A 19,841-nucleotide genomic window follows, 5' to 3' on the forward strand; every position below is an offset into this window, starting at 1 on the left:
AGGAAAGATGTCTACTACAACACTTCCTGGAAAAGCTGATAAAAGTCCAATATTTATAAAGATTCAGTGACATTTTTTGAGATTAAATTGTACAACAGACAAGGATAAAACAGAGAAAGACTAGAAGGAAAGGTAAAGGCCTAAAGAAGTATCAGCTATGTTTAGTAAATATTTTTTCTTGACTGAACTGGATAGAAGGTTTCTTCTGTTTCAAAGTGCAGTATACTATACAGTACTATTTACAACACCTTGAACAAGTTGTTCTGGAGACTCAGGAACTAATGTTCAGCTTATCTGGAAGTTTTATTAACCAGCTAGTAAACAGCATAGTACCTTGGACTTTAACACACACAATTTTGTAGCATACTACCATAGCCATGAACAATAAACAAAGATATTAAAGCCCAAATGTTAATATATTAATGATTACAATGTGTAAAGCCTGATGAAAATTTCAGTGGAAGTCACTTCATTGACTGTCATAGGCACAGATCAGATAATTCTTGCATCACAGCAATGCTCAGAAGAGTTCATGATTCATTTGGCTAAATCTTATTCTTTCTGATGTTTCTGAATAGCTGACCAGTTAATTAGTGAGATCAAAAATATCTGAGAAAGTAAAAAGGGTGAGTTAAAAACAGGAAAAAAAAGTGTTGCTACTCACTCTTGATGGAGTCAATCTGACTGCTAAACTGGCTCCTATGAATAATAATGCAGAAGAATAAAAAGGAGAATTATCAGGACATGTGCCTGAAGACACACACAAACTGAAATCTCTGCTCTGGCACAGGCTTGCTGTGTAATCTCCAGCAAGTCACTTGGACCTACATTTACAGAAGTATCTTGAATCTATTTCAAGTGTCACACAATTCAGTTAAGTGCTAAGTGTTCCAGTGCCCTGTGAATCTAAATACAGTTGGACTCAATGATCTTAAAGGTCTTTTCCAACCTAAATGATTCTCTGATTCTTGGTCTTAACTCCTTGAATGGGGATAACAGCTCTTTCCCATCTGACAAGAAGGTGTCAATGATGGTACATGGAAGATCACAAGACACATACTGCGCTAGCGAGGATTAGATGAGTATGAATAAGAAACATTTTCATTACTGAACTGACCCACTCCATAGCCAGAATATTTCTATTACGTACCTCTATGGGAAGGTACTACATATGGAAGAGGTAAAATAGGTCATACTTTTCCCTGAGTAAAAATGAACTACTCTCATGTTCAACCTCACAAATTGAGATATTAAAAATTATTCTGCCTGCTTGACAATACTCAACTTTCAGGGTGTCTGTGGAGTGAACAATCAATTCTTGTTGCCATTATTCATATGATTTTGTTTTGATATTGAAAGCTTTATTCCTTTTTACCCAATAAAATTTTCTCATAGATATGTGGGGAGCATGGCTTCATGATTTTGTATTGTTTGGTTTAGCATATTCATGGACTAGGTTCTGTACAAGTAGAGGACAAAAGAGGTCTTTTACTCTACAGATTTTACATTCTCTTTAACTACTTCCTGTCCTTGCAATACTGTTTGCTTTCACAAGTCAGGTCAAATATTTCACACAACAAACTTCGGACATCTGTGATGATCCTTGAATACATGGGAGTTTGTTGGCAGACAGTGCTTGATTTTCTAATTAAAACTGATGGAAAGCTTTACAAAATTTCAGAAAGCCTGCCAAAGCCAAATGGCACTGAACTGATTTTTACCCCCAGCAGAATATTAGTATTTTGTGGGGTTTTGCTTAAAACTATTCTTACCTGGCTAATCAGCAGGCTGATAGTAATCGCAGTTAAGATCAAAACATTGTTTTCAAAACACATATTTAAATATTCTTCACATCCCTAAGCAAGTACAGATGAACAGTTTTCAGGAAAAACAATTTCAACTTTTGAATTCATATTGCATCTTTATAAGAACATACTTTTAAAATATTCAGAACTTTCTGCATGTTATGATGGGTTCTGATATTTACTTGCCAGAAAGCAAATACATTAGTAATGTGTACTGCAGAGAGTTAGCTATAACATTTTTAAAATTATCCAAACTAAACAGATGGTTCTTAAGTAAATCTGATATTTTTGTATGGAAATGTTCCAGAGCTTGTGACTTAATCAAAAGGGAATTTGCTTTTATGTGAGCATAACTGAGAAATTACCTTACAAGTAAAAGCTTGAAAGAATATCTTCAAATTTTCACTATTTTCATGCATTATGCATCCCAAAATGGACATGGGTATTTTCCAGACTACAGTCTATGCTTATTATATTGCTTTTACAAACAAAGTATAAATTATTACATAGCTTAAAGTAGCTATAAATATGATAAAATATATAAATAAATGCTTTCTATACTTTGGAGTGATCTTTTAATAATGACAAGGGTCTGTAGAAACAGGGAACAATTCCAAACTGATGAGTGAGGGAAGACAAAACTAGATGCCATTTGACAACATCCTTTCTATTATTTACTGTCCTGCATTCTCAAGAAACAACCTTTGCCCATTTAATTTTTGTTCTCATTGGATAGTACTATTGACACTGGAGAGTTTATAGAAGACAATATTTATCACTTCGCTCCAGCTCAGGTGATGATATCTGATGGTCCTATGCAAACTAGTCCCTTGATATTAAGACATGTAAATGCTAACATGAACTGATCTCAGGAAACACATAGCCTATTTCAATGCCTTGCTCATTCCTTCTGTCTTGTAAAGTACTGGAGATGCTCTGGAAACAGATAATAAAAACAGGTGGAGACATTGCTGATGTTCTGTAAGTAATGAATAGTAATTACAAGTGGAAAATGTACTGTATGCTTTTTATATACTGTCACTTTCCGTTGTCATCATTGATTTGCCCAGCATGGATTTCAGAATGCCAAGACACCTACTACTTCTTAAACTACTACTAAATGTCCCTGTGATACCGACCAGGCACAACTCCTGTTTTCTTGAAGTATCCTTAATTTAGAACTGCCTACATGACTGACACCTAACAAGTAAAAGCCAAGGCTTCAGAGTGACCAAAGACAAAATAATGAATATTATTAATACTTTGGCATTTGTAAAACAAGTCTTGGTGGAAAACACATTGTACATATTGTTTTCCAAAGTCCATTTAGTAGCAAAAATTACAGTCTTCAAGACAAGTTTTTTATTTCTTACGATACTGTATGTTGAATCACTTGGGACATCACAAAACCATTTCTTCAGACTGGATTTTGTGCATGAACATGGGATCTGAGTACTATTTTCCTTGGTTTTGTTCCTTTCCCACTGTGTGACATTGTATCTTCCACAGCATTCCATATAGAATAGAAATCCTGTAATGTGATAATTCTAATATGTATAAAGACTGTTGCACAGAGGCATTTTCACCCCAACTACTGCTAGCTATTAGTTGATTAAATTAGCTACATAGTTTCCCTCTGTATTCAGTAGAGAGAGTTTTCTGCAGGGGATGATTCCCCTTTGTGTATCATTTCCCATCATATGCACTGGACAGTACAGACTTAAGAAAAATATGAATTTAAAATACACTTTTGAAAGGAACTTTCTTTCAGACTCGTAAGTTATCTTCAATGTTCGTCCAGAACTATGAAACTCACCTCTGCAAGAAGTTATATTAACAGACTCACAGCTGGTCTATAGAAGCATATTAAACCATATTAAACTGTTAAATTGTAGTGTAATTAAAAGCTCATGATGCAGAATTAAGTTGAAGCATAGATAGCAGGCCACTGGTCAAAAACATTGCTAACAACTTCTAGAATAACTGATCCTATACAAATGCTTTAAAGGACTTTTCTGAAAAAGGAAACAAATTAAACAAATTACATGCTGCCAGGCCACAAAAATTACTATGATTAATAATTAAGTATGTGTGCTGACAGTATTGATTTGCAAGCTCATTTGAGGCTTTCAGCATTATTTCTGAGTCTCAGTGCAATACCTATTTAAATGCTCTCACAGTAGGAGCTCTGTTTTGACCTCATAGTGTCTCTGCTTGTCCATGGTTCAGGTCAGTATTGTGACCTAAGCAGACCAAGTGTTTCATGATATCTAGCAGTCAAAGATATTAGGCAACTCATCTTTTTTTCAGCAGCAGTAAACTTCAGTGACCTGAACTTCTGCTCCTACATAGTCCTTCAAAAGCCTAATCTCATCCATAATATTCCATATAACAGCAAGGAATCTGCCCACTCACATCAGATATTAGCAGCAGATCTTGAAAAATTAATATTTTGCTAACGGAGGGTTTTTTTAAAAGTTCTGATTGCTATACACATTTTTGGTTGAGGCAATGTATTTGGTGGTGATATTTTGTGGGGTTTTTTCCTTACATTGTGCTGCACAGCATTCAGAATGTTCCGCAGAGGTACCTGCTCAGCCAGATTCTCATTCCCATATTCAGAAATAACTTAATCAATTCTTTTGTTCCATTGATTGTGGAGCTGTTCATAAATACGTATAGCATTTGATATATGCATATTGATAAGAGTGTGGACAGATCATACAATCTTTGATCTTTTGTTGATATTCAGGTTTCTTCAAGGGTTACTTGCAAGCAGCAGCATTCTAACCAATTTGCCAAAATGATCTAAGACATGTCATAGCCATTGCACTAATGGGAAAGTTGAAAGCAAAAGATCAATGAAATGACCCAAATCACATACATAGCACTAGCAGACACAAGGTGATTAGCCTGAATGGAGCCCAAAGAGCCAGGGAACATAGTTAGATGCATCTGTTCTGTCCTGAAGTAGTAATTCCTATCTCTCATTTTTAATAAGCACAGAGGCATATAATAATAAGCATAAAACCAAACTTGATTCTATATCTAATGTGATACAAACTTGTGTGAGCACAAATCTGGCCAGGGCGTGTTGCTTTGGGCTAGGGGAGTTAGTAATTCATATTGGCCCTTGATTAGACATCTTTGCAAAGCCCATTAAAATACACCTTCAGCAGTAATTGAAGTGGGCAAGCTGATCACAGTGTGATTTATAGACACTGTAGCAGGGAATACATACAGAGGATAACTCCTAGGCCACTGAAAGGTTTCATTGCAAAACAAGAAAAAAGTGAGGCTTCTCCAACTCATTCCCCTTGCTACAGCCAGCCTAAGAACAAAATTCAAAACCTTGCACAGTGAATGATGATGTTACCGTCATTTATTATACTTCAGCAACACTTAATTAAGGTTGAGATCAACTGCAATTACAGTTACTATAAAACAAATTTAACTGCAATCTTTCAACCAATTTTCCTAGCACAAATAGCTGACTCCAGAATGCATCATTCCTGACAGTTCAAATCTTTCAATATGCAAAACTATCACATAAAACAAGGAGGGCTCCACCATTATAAATTAACATTTAATGAAAAAAATTTTGATGATATAGATGCATTTTGATGGAGTAAAACTAATTTATTTGCGCTATACCCTGCCTGAATAGCAGCTGGATTGGGAGAACTGTATGAACCTTACGAAACCACTGTCAGGGGAGGTTTTCTCAAACCATATATTTTGGAATTATGGAACAGGGAAGCAGCAGGACCAGTATGGATTCAGTATAGATTACCTTTCATATAATATTGTGAGGAGTGCTCAAGCTATTGGAGTTGCTATATGTAAAAAAATTAAATGACTGAATAAAGCTTCAAAGCAGAAGTTACTAGTGACAACAGTTATGTTGGTATTTACTGTTGCTTCCTCTTGTTAAAAGCGAAAATACATATTCCTTATATTAGATCTCTACTTGGACCTAAAATACAGGCTCAAACAATAAAATTAGTAATTCATTAGTATATTTTGCATGCCATGATACCAATGACTCCTATTATCAATTGTATAGTAGAGTACTGTTGTCACCTGCTAACAGACACAGGTTAGCATCTAATGCCTTCTCCTTCCTCTGCTGATGTCCAGGAAAGAGGGACAGGCCATTCCTCAAAAAGGAATAAAGCTGTCCCTTACAGTCTTGATTCAACATTCCTGAACAGGAAGAGTATGTTTTGTTGCAGAGGAGAAACTGAAAATATATTATCATGCACTCCCCTTTAAAATCATTGAAGCATCTGAATTCCTCAAATTAAGTTTTCCACATCTTCTATGTCTGGTTGACGTGTAGAATGCGTACGTTCAAACCAACAGTAATACAGCATACAGTGAGAACTGACTAAAAGCATTTTTTTAATTAATTGCAAGAAACTATTTTGAAATTATCAGCAGTTTCACATAATTTATTTACATATCTCTTCTTTCTTCAGGAGTATCAACACCAGTATTGCCATCTGGGTAAAAAACACCAGGATTTGAAAACTCATATACTGAAATAAAACCCCCAAATTATGTACAAACATAATACTGAAAGTGAGCAATGCAACAAAAAATTCCAGAAGCTCATGTATAATCCTTCATGACTATTATTTAGAGTCATTCCAACAAAAGTAAGAAATATTCTTTTCCTGGAAACCCTTAGAAAGTGACATCATAGTTTAAGAGGCATGCTTCCGGCAGAGCACAACTCACTGTTTTGGGCTTAAAGACAAAGCCGTAACTGTCTTGGACATGAAGAACAAAAGCCACCGTTAAGCAGCTACGCCCCACTAAAGAAAACTTTCATTTCGTTATTTCCTGTTTGAATTATCAGGGTACTTACCCTAAGTACCTAAGCAGGAAGAAGGAACAAGATGTCTAGATATAGTATCTGGGCTCCTCTTACTGCTGTGGCAATTGGTATTTATAGTGCTTAACAAATGAATCAGTAGAACAGTTCTCTGCTTCAGCCTTCACATAGTCTAAAACAGATCACTGAAAAAGGGTGACAATAAACAAAAGGCAAAGGAAAAAATGTAATCAAAGTGATCATAAGAATGTATAGTTACAGTGTAATTTTTAAAAATTAAAGTCTTCTTCCCTTAAAAGGCAGGAATTGTATGTAACTGGAGTATCCAGGTAGGTCTGCATAGGTAACAACTTCATAACCATACTCTCAATTTCCATATTTTGGGGCAAACTTTTTATTTCTTCAGCACATACTAAGCACATGAGCACATACTGAGAGATAGTTACTCTGCATAATTTCAATACTAAATTAAAAACAAAACTCCCTTTCAGTTTATGAGAAAGTTGGAGTCTGATTTACACTTACTCTAACTAGTAGACATTTGATTTCCACAACACTTCCAAGGAATCTCAAGCTGATGTAAAAGTAATAACAGATCCAATTCCAACTAACAGACAAGAAATATATGCCACTAGCTGGTTCTCACCTGAAGAAACTGTAACACAATGTATTCATACTGTCACTTCTCTTTTTTTCTTTTTTGAGACTTCCATTTACAAACTTATTCTAAAAAAACAATTCAATCTTTGCAATGCAATTACTGAAAAGATGAAATAGTTGTATGATAAAAGGGTATTATTATTATTTATGCTCTCTACAGTCACAGAAATAAAAAGAGATATTTTAATAAATTCAGAGGATGGTAACAACGTATGAGATGTAAACAGAACATACTAAGTTGAACAATGTGAACCACTCCCAATGAAATCAGAGAACAATTACAAGTTTACAGATTTTTCCTGTTTGCCAAAAATTAGTAGCACATGTACAAATACTATGTGGACAAAGATATAGTTCTCATTAAATAGAACAGATTCAATGCTATCCTCCCTCTTTGTCACTGGCTGGTTTTCTATTTCTACTTTAACCATTTACGCACAGATATGGAAAGTAGCAGGGGTTTTCATTACTTCCATCTCAAATGCTTCATCCCAGAATTACTGCATTGCATGGTTCCCATCCCATCAGCTGCGAACTGATGCTCCTTGGCATAGCCAATGCAGACAACTCTTTAAGGGCACAACTGTTGTTATGTGACCCAAAACTTTCTTCTCTGTGAAACGATTTGATAGACACCCTGGGAAAAAGGAATATGTATATGGAGAGGCCCAAGCTCCAACCTGTGTTTATTTCACCCACATATTCATCTAAGGGATCTAAACTCTTGTCAAATGCAGGCCAAATGCAGTGTGGAAAATTATATAAGGAAAAGATCAATAGAGTTGATTTATATAGTGATTCATCTATATGCCATACACCAACAGAAATAAATTGTATAAATTATAATGATATATAAATTGTAGATATAATGATATATATTTCCCCTATTTTGATAATCATACTAACAATGAAAAATATACAGAACAAAAAAAACCCTATGCATTTCAATCCAATACTGCCACCTTGTGAAAAAAAAAAAAATCTATCACTGTTTCTGTTGATTTATCCTGCAGTCATTTGAAACAAAAGAAAAAATATATTTATACTCACATAACACACTCAATAAATTGCTTCTGTCAAATAAAAGCCACAGACCAAATGTCTAAAGCATAAGACACAGAGCCGGGGTGGGGCGGGGGGTGGGGAAAAGAGGATTACTCTTTTAATTCAAAACATTTTTAAATTATTAGTTTGAAGCTGCTAAATAAGAAATTGAAAACAGAATTTTTACCAAGAAAATTCCATTGAAGACATTTAAGTAGTACTTCTGTATTGGTATTTTCTATCTTATTTTCATTCTTCTGTTTTCAGTTTTGAATCACAGCTGAAAATATAATCATATATTCAGTTTAATATGAAACAGATATAACTAAGCCTATCAATTACAACAGGATTTATTTTCTTCAGGTAATGCTTTATAAATTTAAACAGTCACCTGATACATTGAACAAGATAATAGTAGCAACAGTAGAAGCATCAAGATGGTGTCTGGTCTCAGTTTCTTTTAATGTTACATTGTGCATATGTATTTCTTTTTTTAGCATTTTTTTCTTAACTACTAAAGACATTTGGAGGCAGCATGTACATAGCAAGATTTATATCGCAAAGATGGCAAGAGTTACATAGCCTGGCATACACTTGTCCGTACATTCTTCATTACACTTAGTTTACTAATTACTAAGGATACCAGCTGAAATGAAGAGAAAGAACGACAGTAAAGATATAAGCCCTCCTTTGTCTACACAACCTGATTCAATAGCAGATACAGCCTAATGATTTCAGCACGATCCAGCACACAATTCTAGCAAAGCCATGACAGCTGTCAAACAGTGCTACCAACTGTCTCGGACTAAACTCTGAAGTAAAACTTTATGCTTGTGAAGTGAATCTCCCAGTCATCCCCACTTAATTTTTCCCCCAATTTCTGTTGCAGAATGTAACAGGGTGTGAAAAGTTGAATACCTTTTAAATTAAATCAAGAAATCATCTGTCATCAATAGCAAGTGGGTGCTTGGCCAATGGAAGGGCAAGCAGAAACCCTGCCCGTAGCAACTGCCCCTGAAATACATGTAAGGTGTGCTTTAGAACCTGAGTACCAACTCAAAGTGCAAACACTTGTAGCTGTCAAAAGGACTGCAGTGAAGTCATATAAGCATTCTCACCTTGAGCACAGTTTAGCATATTTTAACGGGAAAGATTGCTAGCACTGTAGACTCTCTGCTACAGTACTTTTATATGTATATATTATTATTATTATCATCATCATCATCATCATTATGGGATACCATGTCTTCTGGGCCTGTCAAGATTTTTGCACAGAGTGAAACTTGTATTATTTGTCCCCCACTTCCCTTTGTTCCCTTTCGCCTGTCTTGCCTCTTCTGTAAACATACCCTGGCATTTTGGTCTGCCTGGCTTCATGGTACAAGCTGAGAGGAGTCCAACAGCAGCAGTGTTAGAAAATGGTTTCTGCAATGGCTGCCAACGGCAGTGGTGCTACACTTCTCATATGTAAGGCAGGCAGGCACACAGATATGCACAGATGTGTGAACATAACCAGCATAGGCATACTCTTCAGAAAGTATTTTCTAATGCAAAGGGATTTGTTTGAAAGGAATTGTTCTCGTCTGCTGTCAGAATTACTACAGATTGATTACAATAAGAAGTTATGTCTTCTGTTACTTGTAAAACAGAAAAAAATGACAAAGATGAAGCTTCTGCGGTCACAAAATACCTTGCATTAACAACTTATTTTACATACAAAACATATGTAACATATGTATCAAATTTGTTGAATAGAAGAAAAGATTCAGCAAACACAAGTTTGCCTGGCCTGTGGAGATCCTCATTGCCTGGATTATAAAACTTCTGTTGCTGAACTGCACAATGAAAAAAGCTGTAAGTTTCTCAAACTAGCTCAGCAGTGGATTTGAGTCAATAATGCACCACGTAAACTTATAGACAGTATTAGATAACTAGTTTTGCACTTTCCCTGAAGAAGATCCACTACTTTTAAGAGTAACTAAACTTCATCAGAATTTTCAAAACCAGAATGTATTAAAACACTAGTGCAATGCATCGTTCTAGTAAAAACCCCTGAATGGTTACATACTTCACTTGAAAACTGCCACCTGCAATAGGTCTGTTGTAATAACCATGCAGTTTCAATGCTTTATTTTGAGCCATTTTAATAACAAATCAGTTTATCTGAAAAATAGAAATATTATCTTTATAAAATTATATAATTTGACATTACATTGTTACAAGAAAATCCTTACCACCTCTGAAAACTTCTCTCCTACCTTAAAGAGCACAGTCTCATAACGATGTTTTTTACCTAAAGTCCAACTTAACCACATCCTTACATAGAGAAGTTTTCTTGTGTTGATTGGTCCTGACCTCCTGGTTACAGGTAACAGGCCAACAGAAACATCTTTTTCATTGGCAAAGTTGTTTGCTAAAGGCATGACACAGTGCCCATGGTCTTCGGTCACCATGATCACAGCATAACACACATTACAAAACAACTATCAAGTGCACATTCAACTCAGTGCTTGAAGACTTGACCACATTGAAAAGTTCGCTGCTGTAAAGTGAGAGAAATCGCAGGGTGGATTTCAAAAGCGTGAGTTTCCATTGTTTTAAGATTTAAATGTCTTACTCATCCATTAATACTAGTGACAAAATAGTAAATGATTGCTCATGAATCCTGTATTTTGCAGTTAACATCTGTAAGTCATTCAGAAAGGTACTCGGTTTATTTTAAAGACAGTAGATGGGAAAAATGCCTACCATCCTGGGCAGATCCTTCTCATTGCTCATAAAGGTGCTCATTTTGTATGTAAAACCTGTCTTTACCTTTCAGCTCATATTTTTCTGTTAACCTTCCTTTGCACCTTGGTATTCGTAATCAGACTTTAAGGACAGATGCATACCCTACAAGCACCGCTACATACCGAAATTATCACCATCTGCACCCTCCCTGCCCCGTATCATTTTTGCTAGACTGAATTGCACGGAGCCTTTAATTCTCCAACTACTGGCCATTTTCTCCAGCTCTCATGTCATTTGTATGAGCCATTCCCTGCACTCTTTGATATATATTTTTAACTCTCATTTGTCGCTGTCGGCCCCCAGCGCAGGCCCCCGCCCCGGCCCCCGGCGCCAGCGGGCCGCCGGCCGTTCCAAGCCGCCGCGGCGCCCCGGCCCGCGAATGCCGAAGGGCTGCCTGGCGGGCTCTCATTTCTCACGCCTCTGCAGTTCTCCTGGCAGACAGGACGCCAAACCATTGTATTTTAAGCCACCTTTGCTATACTTTGGTCTGGTTATTATTTTTTTTTTCAATTAATTGCTGATTCCAAGTTATTCTAAACACTGAATTCCAGTCTACTGCTTAAAATACGTTAAATAATAATAATAACCAAAACCAAATAAACACTACGAAAAGGGCTGCGCGCTGTTGTGCCCCGCGCTGACGCAGGGAGCTCCCGCCGGGGGCCGCCCGCCCCAGCGGCGCCACCCGCCAGCCGCTCGCCAGGTTTGGACCCTCCCGCTCGCCTTCGCGGCCGCTGTTTCCCGTTGCCGTGGAGACGCTCCCGGTTTAACAGCACGGCGGCGGAGCTCCGGGCTTCCCCGCGGAGGGTCTGACCAGGGGCGGTTGGGAACTGTGGCATTTCGGGGCGGGAGGGCGGGCGGTCTCCGCAGCCAGCTAGAAAGGCGGCGACTCCGGTAGGACCTCGGCTGAACAAGAGGTGAGTAGCCACACCGAGTAGGTCGCGGAGGGCTATAGGTGCCTTGAGGAACGGACTGCAACTCCCAGTATACAGAGAGCGGCTCAACGGTCCTTCCGGGAAACGGCGGTGGGCGGGCGGGCTCCCCGCCGCGGGGCCTGCTGGGAGCTGTAGTTGATCTGGGGGGGACTGCTTCCCGCCCCCACGGCTGAGGTGCAGTCAGCGCCGCCCTTCTGCTCCAGGGGCCGGCGAGGGGCGAGCAGTTGCTCGCTGCTTCTGAGGTAGCGGGTCTAGACTGCCCCCCTTATCCCCTAATCGGAGCTACGGCTGAGGAGAGGGGTCCGCATTGCGGAGGGACGGGGGACTGTGAGGGACCCCTTCCTCTCCTATCACCATCCGTCTATAAAGTCTTGTACTTAAGTGAGTTGGGCCATTTCTCATGGCTTTCTCTGTATCATTGCAACTTCATGGAGTGCTTCCTAGGTTCTTAGTCTTATTTCGTAATTGTTAATATGTATTTATTGTTTGAAGTTTTTTTTTTTTCTTTGCAGCTACTAGGGCTGCAAAAAAAAAACAAACAGCCTTGTGAGGCTTAGGTATACCGCTGATCCTGTCCACAAGGAGCAGCAATCAAGCAGAGGTTTTTAACACTCAAATTTTGTAACACTTGCAAAATTTAGAGAGGTAGACTGAGGACGGATTCTCTTATCACAAACCACATTTTTCTTGTTTTTTTGCTTGTTGGTATGGAGTGAGCTGTTCAGAACAAACTGCTGTTCCTTTTTCACGTTCAATAAATACATCTCAATAAATTTATGCTAAATGAGCACCGTCTGGTTCATGCACTGCTGAAAGTTTGTATTTTCTTTGTGTAGCTTTGAAAACAGATAAGACACTGTGAAAAGCAGAATGTTTGAAGATACTGAAGGAATTGAAAAAGAAATAGAAACAGAATTAAGCAGAATTAGTGTTTCTTCCCTTGAAGCAGATAATTCTGACACAGAGGTATTAGAAGAAGCTTTGAGTGACAGTGAGACAGTAAGTATTTAGTGGGCTAAAACTTACTCTATTTCTGCTTGAAAGTAATATGGACGTAGGAAAGCCTATCTCGTGAATGAAATTTTTCCTGAAATACCTAGCCTGAAGATTTCTTCTAAAAGTAGTCTCAGTAATATTGCTTCATGAAAAATGTAACCTCCAGTGGTGACAAGCCAATAAATGAGATGGATATTGGCATTCTGCTTAAGTAAGAAAATCAGATGCTGAGATAATGATTTGTTTTAGAATCCTCTGAAGCTGGAAGCTTTTATTAAGCTGATGGGTTAGATTAAATACGGATGAATAAGCCAATGATTCTTTATTTAAATCTGTATTTAAATCTTAAAAAGAGACTGACTTATGTTTTAAGACTTCCAGATACTAATTTCATCTAAAGTAGTGCTTCAGGTCCTCTCTTTTTGGATGGCTTCTTATGTTGGGGAAAGATTTTCCTTTGAAATCCAACCAGTTATTTGGTTCCTTTTCAGTTATTTAAATCTTTCAGATTTGTAGCAAAAGGATCGGTCCGTAGGATATTGGGGCACATGATATTGGTCATATGTGACCATAAATCATGTGTTTAATATGACATAAAGATAGGCAAAGGCATCAGTGAGAATTATTTAAGCACTTACATGCTGAATGCTAGCAATGTTAGCTGAATTTACATATCTGAGAGAAGGCAGTCCATTTTCCCAAATCCGTGCAGTAAAAGGCGGTCTTTTGAATAGGAAGTGTGCAGTAAAGAAAGTTGAAGCATCTGATTTGCGTGCATACTTTAAACATTAGTAAATTTAAAATTAATTTATTTTCTAAAGAGTCTGAACATTTTTAAGAAAAAGATCCTGTGCATCATAGGTATTCATTAATTTTTGTCTTAACATTTTCCGTAATTTCTTGGTCCAAAACAATTATAAAGAAAATGTTAATTGAAACATGTTTTTGAAGATAGTAGAAAATAAGTTACTAAAATGTGTTCCAATCAAAACTTAATTAGAATGTAATTAAAAATGAGAATTATTAATTGGTCAGTGGGTGGTAAGACAATGCGAAGAGTACAGGAACTGGGAACAATTTTGTTAGCAGCAGGTACTAAATCTCCATCAGTGCTTTATAGGTGAAGCCAAAAGTGAGTCTTTGTTCTTGCATGTCAAGTATTTACCTCTGGTAATGGCTGTGATATGAAAATGTAGAATTTATGTCAAATGCCATGTTTTTCTAGATTTCAGATGACTTGCCAGAATCAGTTCTCTCCTATTTAAACTTTATAAAGAGCAGAAATCAAGATGCTGAAAAACTTATACTGCAAGACTTAGAAGATGAAGGAACGACAAGTAAGCAGGGGTCACAGTTAAATGAAATATTTATGCACCTTGTATTGCCAGTCAAAGTTTGACTAACAATCATCAGTAAAACGATGCAAATGTTTAAGTAAAGCAAGCAGTGAAACCTATTGCAACAGCTTCTGAATGCATGCTGGAAATCTCTAGGAATAAACCTATGCAATGCTGTCTAACATCAGAGTATGAATTGAATTTTTCTAAAAATTCATCTGATGCCAAACCATAGATCGAGGTAAGGTGCAGGATCATTCCCTGGACCAGGACCTAGGCCAGACTCTTAATCTGAAATGAAGTCATTAGGAGATGAAGCTAAGAGTTCAGATACAATTGAACCACATAGGGTATGTTTAAAGTCTGTCTTTAGAGATATCCAAGCTAGCATTAAATGAAATGACCTTGTCATTGGGGAACAATATTGCCATGTCAGCTGTGTGACTGAGGACAAGCTCATAGTCTTATGTGCCAGAGAGCTGGCTGCTCTGTTCTTTTTCACATCATCTTGGGTTTAACACTCATTTAGTGTAACAGTCTTTGTGAACAAATGTTCAATATTGTCAATATATTTTAATATTTGAGGAAGGTTTCTTTCTATCTGTTTTTTGTAATGGACACTTTTTTTTTTTTTATTACTTTTTCAGTTCTTTGTCAGTTTTTGACCTGCCCAATACAAGTTCTACTGTGTTTTTCTACACAGAAGATGTTGTTCTGTGTTCTGTGCTGTGAAATTCTCTTTCATACTTGCTGTCACTGGATTCTTACAATATCAGTGTGTGTTTTGGTTACATGTATTTGCTGCTTTTAATGTAGAGAAATGACTCCCATACATATTTGAGTAAAAATGGGGTGGGCGTGTAAGAATTTTAAAGGAAAAACAATCCTTTATTTTAGTTTATGGAAATATAGTAGCTAAGCAATATAGAGCAGAACTGAGTGCTGGTAAGGGATTGTCTCTTTATGTACTAAATTATATTTATTTCTTCTTTAGGTAACATTTATGGAGTAGTTTCTTGCCATGCTTCAGATTACTTGGCAGAATTGGCTTCTGAATATAATGAAAATCCGGATCAATTTAAAAAAGAGGTATACTCCATTTAAACAATATTTATATTGAAAAAAAAATCTATTAAGTAATTTAGATAATTTACACTTGCTTTGTTGGCCTCCTGAGGAGACCGGTAGATGTGTTCAGTTTTGTTGCTGTCAGACTATCCATAAAGTGTTAAGATGAGTTTGTATATGCTGTTCTTTAGAACTGGGATATCAGCTGTAATACACCACATCTATAAGTTTTAAAATTTGGAATAAATTCTCTGTGTCAGTAGTTGAGCTGCTGAGCACAAAAGCCAAAATTAAACAAAACAGAATAACTCTTTATTGTTAATTATTTGCAGAATATTGTCTCAATAGTATGATAACACTTTTAAACTTCTCTAATCGTTACTTTTATGATGATCAGGAGGATGTGCTACTGTTAATCTTGCTACTAATATATTCCATTATTTTATAGAAAAGGTAAACATAATGTCTGTAACTTTCAAAGACAAATCAAGAGTTATGAACCTAGGTTCTCTTATATTTTCATACGATTCGATTAAATAACTTGCTAAAGTTCTAAGAAAAACATAAAACTGTATTTAATTCAATCACTTTTAATTTGTTGTCTGGCTTTTATTGGGAGCACGTTTGCAAACATGAGTCTCCGAAGACCATTGTTTAGAACAGCACAATTACTTTATGTGACTTCAGCAGCATTACAAATATTAACATATGCCCCACGCATGTGATGAACAGATGATAAATGAGAAGGAATAGATTACTTCTTGCCAGCAAAGAACAATGAAATAAATATAGCAATCTCTGTGCCTATAGCATTATTTTCACATAGACTTCTTAAAAATTTACTTTGTAACTATCTCCTCCCCTATGTGCATAACAGTATTAATGCATAAATAGTGCTTAGTTCCACAGAAAGTAAAACAAATCCCAAACGCAAACATTTATTTTTCAGGTAAAAATGTAAAATATATTAAAAAAACACAAAGAAATAATCCAATATTTATTACTCTAGCAAACAATATTTTGATGGGTACATTTGCGTTATTCAATGTCTAAGGATTCCAGTCAGTAGTAGGTTTTGTATTACTGTGCTTGTCATATCATGAAAAGCTCATTCTTATTCTGGAAGATTTTTATAATGTTATGCTTTTAATTTTTTCTTGTTCTTTAATGACAATATTAAATTATATTAGGTACGGTTTGAAACTGAAGATGAAGACTTGCAGATTGCTGCAACACCTAGTTATAATAGTCGGTCCACCAGTGAAGTGGTCACTGATGACCATTTTGTTACAGGTAAGCAAATGCATTAGTTGTTTGGGTGAGCTGATCTTTTTAGTGTCACATCACTGTTTCCTGCTTTTCTGTTTTCATAAATATTGTAACATTCTTTGTAAAGAATGACACAGCACAGTATGCAATAGATTTTTTTATTTCATGAGCTGGACATGAGCAAATACCTGTGCTTTTATCTCATTTCAGGATCACAAAAGTATCCTAGTCTTTAATGTTTTGATAGAAATTTGTTTCAAAAAATACTACCCAAAAATTATTTAAATAATTATGAATACAAATGGAAGCCAGATTAGAGACACTAAGTAGGCTGTGCTGTGGCCACAACTTGTTTTATTTTTTTATAGCCACACTGGCTGAGAGCATTTCACTTCACTGTACCCTTTACATGTTTTGAGGTAGAGTGCAACTGTTATAAAACCCCTGCTGATAGCTACAGATGACATTAATCCTGAAGCCAAAGTGTAATCCTGAAATATACATTGATAGAATAAGTACGATTGTAGCAGAGTCAGTAAGTGTGCATCATGATAATAAGACTTCTTTGATAGAAAAGACTCATGTTGTAGTTTTGATTTCCTTGGGGATATATATACCTGGCTGTATCAGCACAGAATCCTTTTCTTGTCATTAAGACTGTTTAATGTCCCCCAATATTTACTAGGAAGTTAAATAAAAGGTTTGCTTGGTTGATTACAAATTCATAGCTGATGCTGAAATGAGCATAAGCCTTACTCACTGTGAAGCAGAAGAAAGGTGTGGACAGGTGTTTGAGTACTGGGTGAAAAGACAAAAGGAGCTGGAAGATGAGAAGAGGAAAAAGTGGAAAGCTGAGGGGGAAGCACATGAAAAATGGAATGAAGAGGAACACACAAGAAGGGTGCTGCATCTGGAGGAATTTGAGGCTGAAAGAATAAAGTTAGAGCTTCTTCATAAGGTAATTAATGATACTGAAGCCAACCTGTTCCCATCTAGACTATGTGAATTCAACATATAATGTGAAAAAGAGAGTACTATCCCAAACTGTATAACTGTCCTAAACTCTGTCTACTTGTGATACCAAAGCGAGATGTAAGATTTATATATATAATCCATTGGGGTTTATGTGTTTACTGCTTTGTTCAGCAGTGAATGAATTTGCTATGCTAGATGTTAAATTATTCTTTAGGCTTTACCCTTACTCAGTTTTTATATTGTGACACCAGCCAAAGTACTGGAAATTAGAGTTGTGCTAAATTATTTGCAAATGAAAAATAGTCACTGTGCCTTAATAGAAAATACTTCATTACTTTGGACCTCCCAACCCAATTTCATATTTAGATGAAAAATCGTAGGTGAGGTAATCTGAACCAAAATTACTAATTTCAGAAATGCTGGTGCTGTACCTCATCTAGGTAAAAGTTACAATATGCCCTTTTCTTGTCTGTATCTGGGAAATTGAGTCAGACTTCATCTACGGAGTTCTGCCACAACAGAACATGTCTCCGTATGTTGACCGGTCACATTCTCAGAGTATTTAGTTGTGTTTTGCTGTAGTGCATGATGCATACTGAGGGATAAAATTTGATAGCTCTCCACAAGAGCATAAGAACATGAAGAAATGTAACCCTCAGACATTATACATGTGGGGCCACAATATTGTATTATTTAGCCTAAATATTTGTATTTTGAGAGATGCATTAACACTGCGTTTTCAGTTAACTAATTTGTAGCTTTCTGAAAGAAGTGGGCAATTTGGTCCCAGCAAGGTAATTCAGGTCACCAAAATTAAGGAAGAGCTCAGTAAGTGAAAAGACCTTTGATGTCTGAAGGCCAGCTCAGTGTCTGATATAGCTCCATTTTCAATAGGCCACAAAATTAATAAGGCTTCCTCTGTTCTTTGATGTCACAAACCATTTTTGGATGTAGAATGGCTTTCTTTCTCCAGACAAGTTAGGGCACATCCCTATTTAGACACTTTGATAGTACTGTCACTAGTGCACTCTTTTTGGAGGTGAGAGAAGTGACTAACTTCCTCCATTACAGAATTATCTAGAAGTCTAGTCTCCTGTTGTCTGAACGGCATGCTTCTGAATATGCATGAAAAGCAGTGCTTAGGCACCTGGGAGACTTCATGCTCCAAGTTGGAAATGGTAGTTTATTTGTACTTGTTCCTTCATGTCCTGCTGTGTATTTGATTTGGCTGGTACTGATTTGTCTTGGCTCCACCAAGAACTATGTGATTCTGGATCAGCCTCTGGTTTTTAGGTGCTTACTGTTTGCTAATTTTCAGTCAGATGTAATTCCAAATCATTTGGAGATTTTTTTCTGATCGAGAATATGTTGGGAAAGGAGGGACATGCTATTTATTTGCAAGTAGCGAGAAAATAGACTTGAACTTTCATTTTCTGTTTAGAAACAATTTCAGTGAAAAAAAATTCTTTAGCTTTACTGGACAAAATTCCTGTTTGAAAGATTTTAAGATTACCAGCATCATACCAGTCTAATTAAAGGGAGACTGCTACTTTCAGAGTGTTTGTTTCCATAATGTTTCTGTTATCTACCTGTACTTTGAATGGTTGTTTCATAAAAGTAGGTTTCATCTTCAATAGTAGCATGGAATTTGGAGAGGAAGATGGCAGTTGTTTGGGTCAATACCAATACACTGAGTCTCTGAAGGTATGCATCTCTCAGAACATGACCCAATCTGCATTACTGATGCAAGTTTCTAGTTGTTTATTTTGATACTCACACAGCTGAATTTCTCATTTTAATTCAGGCGTTCACAAAAGTAGACTGTTAGAAAGTCAAAAAGATGGGGGAGATTGGAAAGAGGGTGTTTTGTGATGTTCCAGGTTTCATACAATATTCATTTAAGTTAAATTGTTGCGCAGAAACACCAAACTGCAGTAGAAGATGAGTTACAGAAAGAAAAGAAAGCTTGGAGAGACAAAATGATGCAACATGAGGTCTACAATAAGCTTTTGTCAAAGAACTGGGAGGTTACTATCATATATTTGGGAATAAATGTTATTCTGGAACAGTTAATACCCCAGATTCTGTTTATTAATGATAAATATGTACCAACACCTGTCCT

General features: G+C 36.6%; 2 protein-coding genes across 2 annotated transcripts in view; one reads left to right on the forward strand and one right to left on the reverse strand.

The window, feature by feature from the left end:
- Positions 1-552: 552 nt before the first annotated feature.
- TSPAN19 (tetraspanin 19) lies at positions 553-12,105 on the reverse strand. Its single transcript, XM_005446211.3, is given in 10 exon segments — positions 553-609; positions 1,722-1,856; positions 3,179-3,324; positions 4,359-4,463; positions 6,268-6,346; positions 7,171-7,220; positions 7,223-7,300; positions 8,356-8,429; positions 8,538-8,629; positions 9,673-12,105. Coding segments are annotated over 10 exon segments (870 nt in total). The 5' UTR covers positions 9,727-12,105.
- An 811-nt stretch (positions 12,106-12,916) lies between these two features.
- The window catches only part of LRRIQ1 (leucine rich repeats and IQ motif containing 1), a 113,766-nt gene continuing 106,841 nt past the window's right edge, over positions 12,917-19,841 (forward strand). The window contains 6 exon segments of the mRNA XM_027815279.2: positions 12,917-13,073; positions 14,296-14,407; positions 15,402-15,496; positions 16,666-16,768; positions 17,473-17,702; positions 19,639-19,713. Of these exon segments, the coding sequence (XP_027671080.2) occupies positions 12,945-13,073; positions 14,296-14,407; positions 15,402-15,496; positions 16,666-16,768; positions 17,473-17,702; positions 19,639-19,713 (744 nt within the window). The 5' untranslated portion in view covers positions 12,917-12,944.

The sequence above is a fragment of the Falco cherrug genome, chromosome 5, assembly GCF_023634085.1.
Source record: "Falco cherrug isolate bFalChe1 chromosome 5, bFalChe1.pri, whole genome shotgun sequence".
Taxonomy (NCBI): Eukaryota; Metazoa; Chordata; class Aves; order Falconiformes; family Falconidae; genus Falco; species Falco cherrug.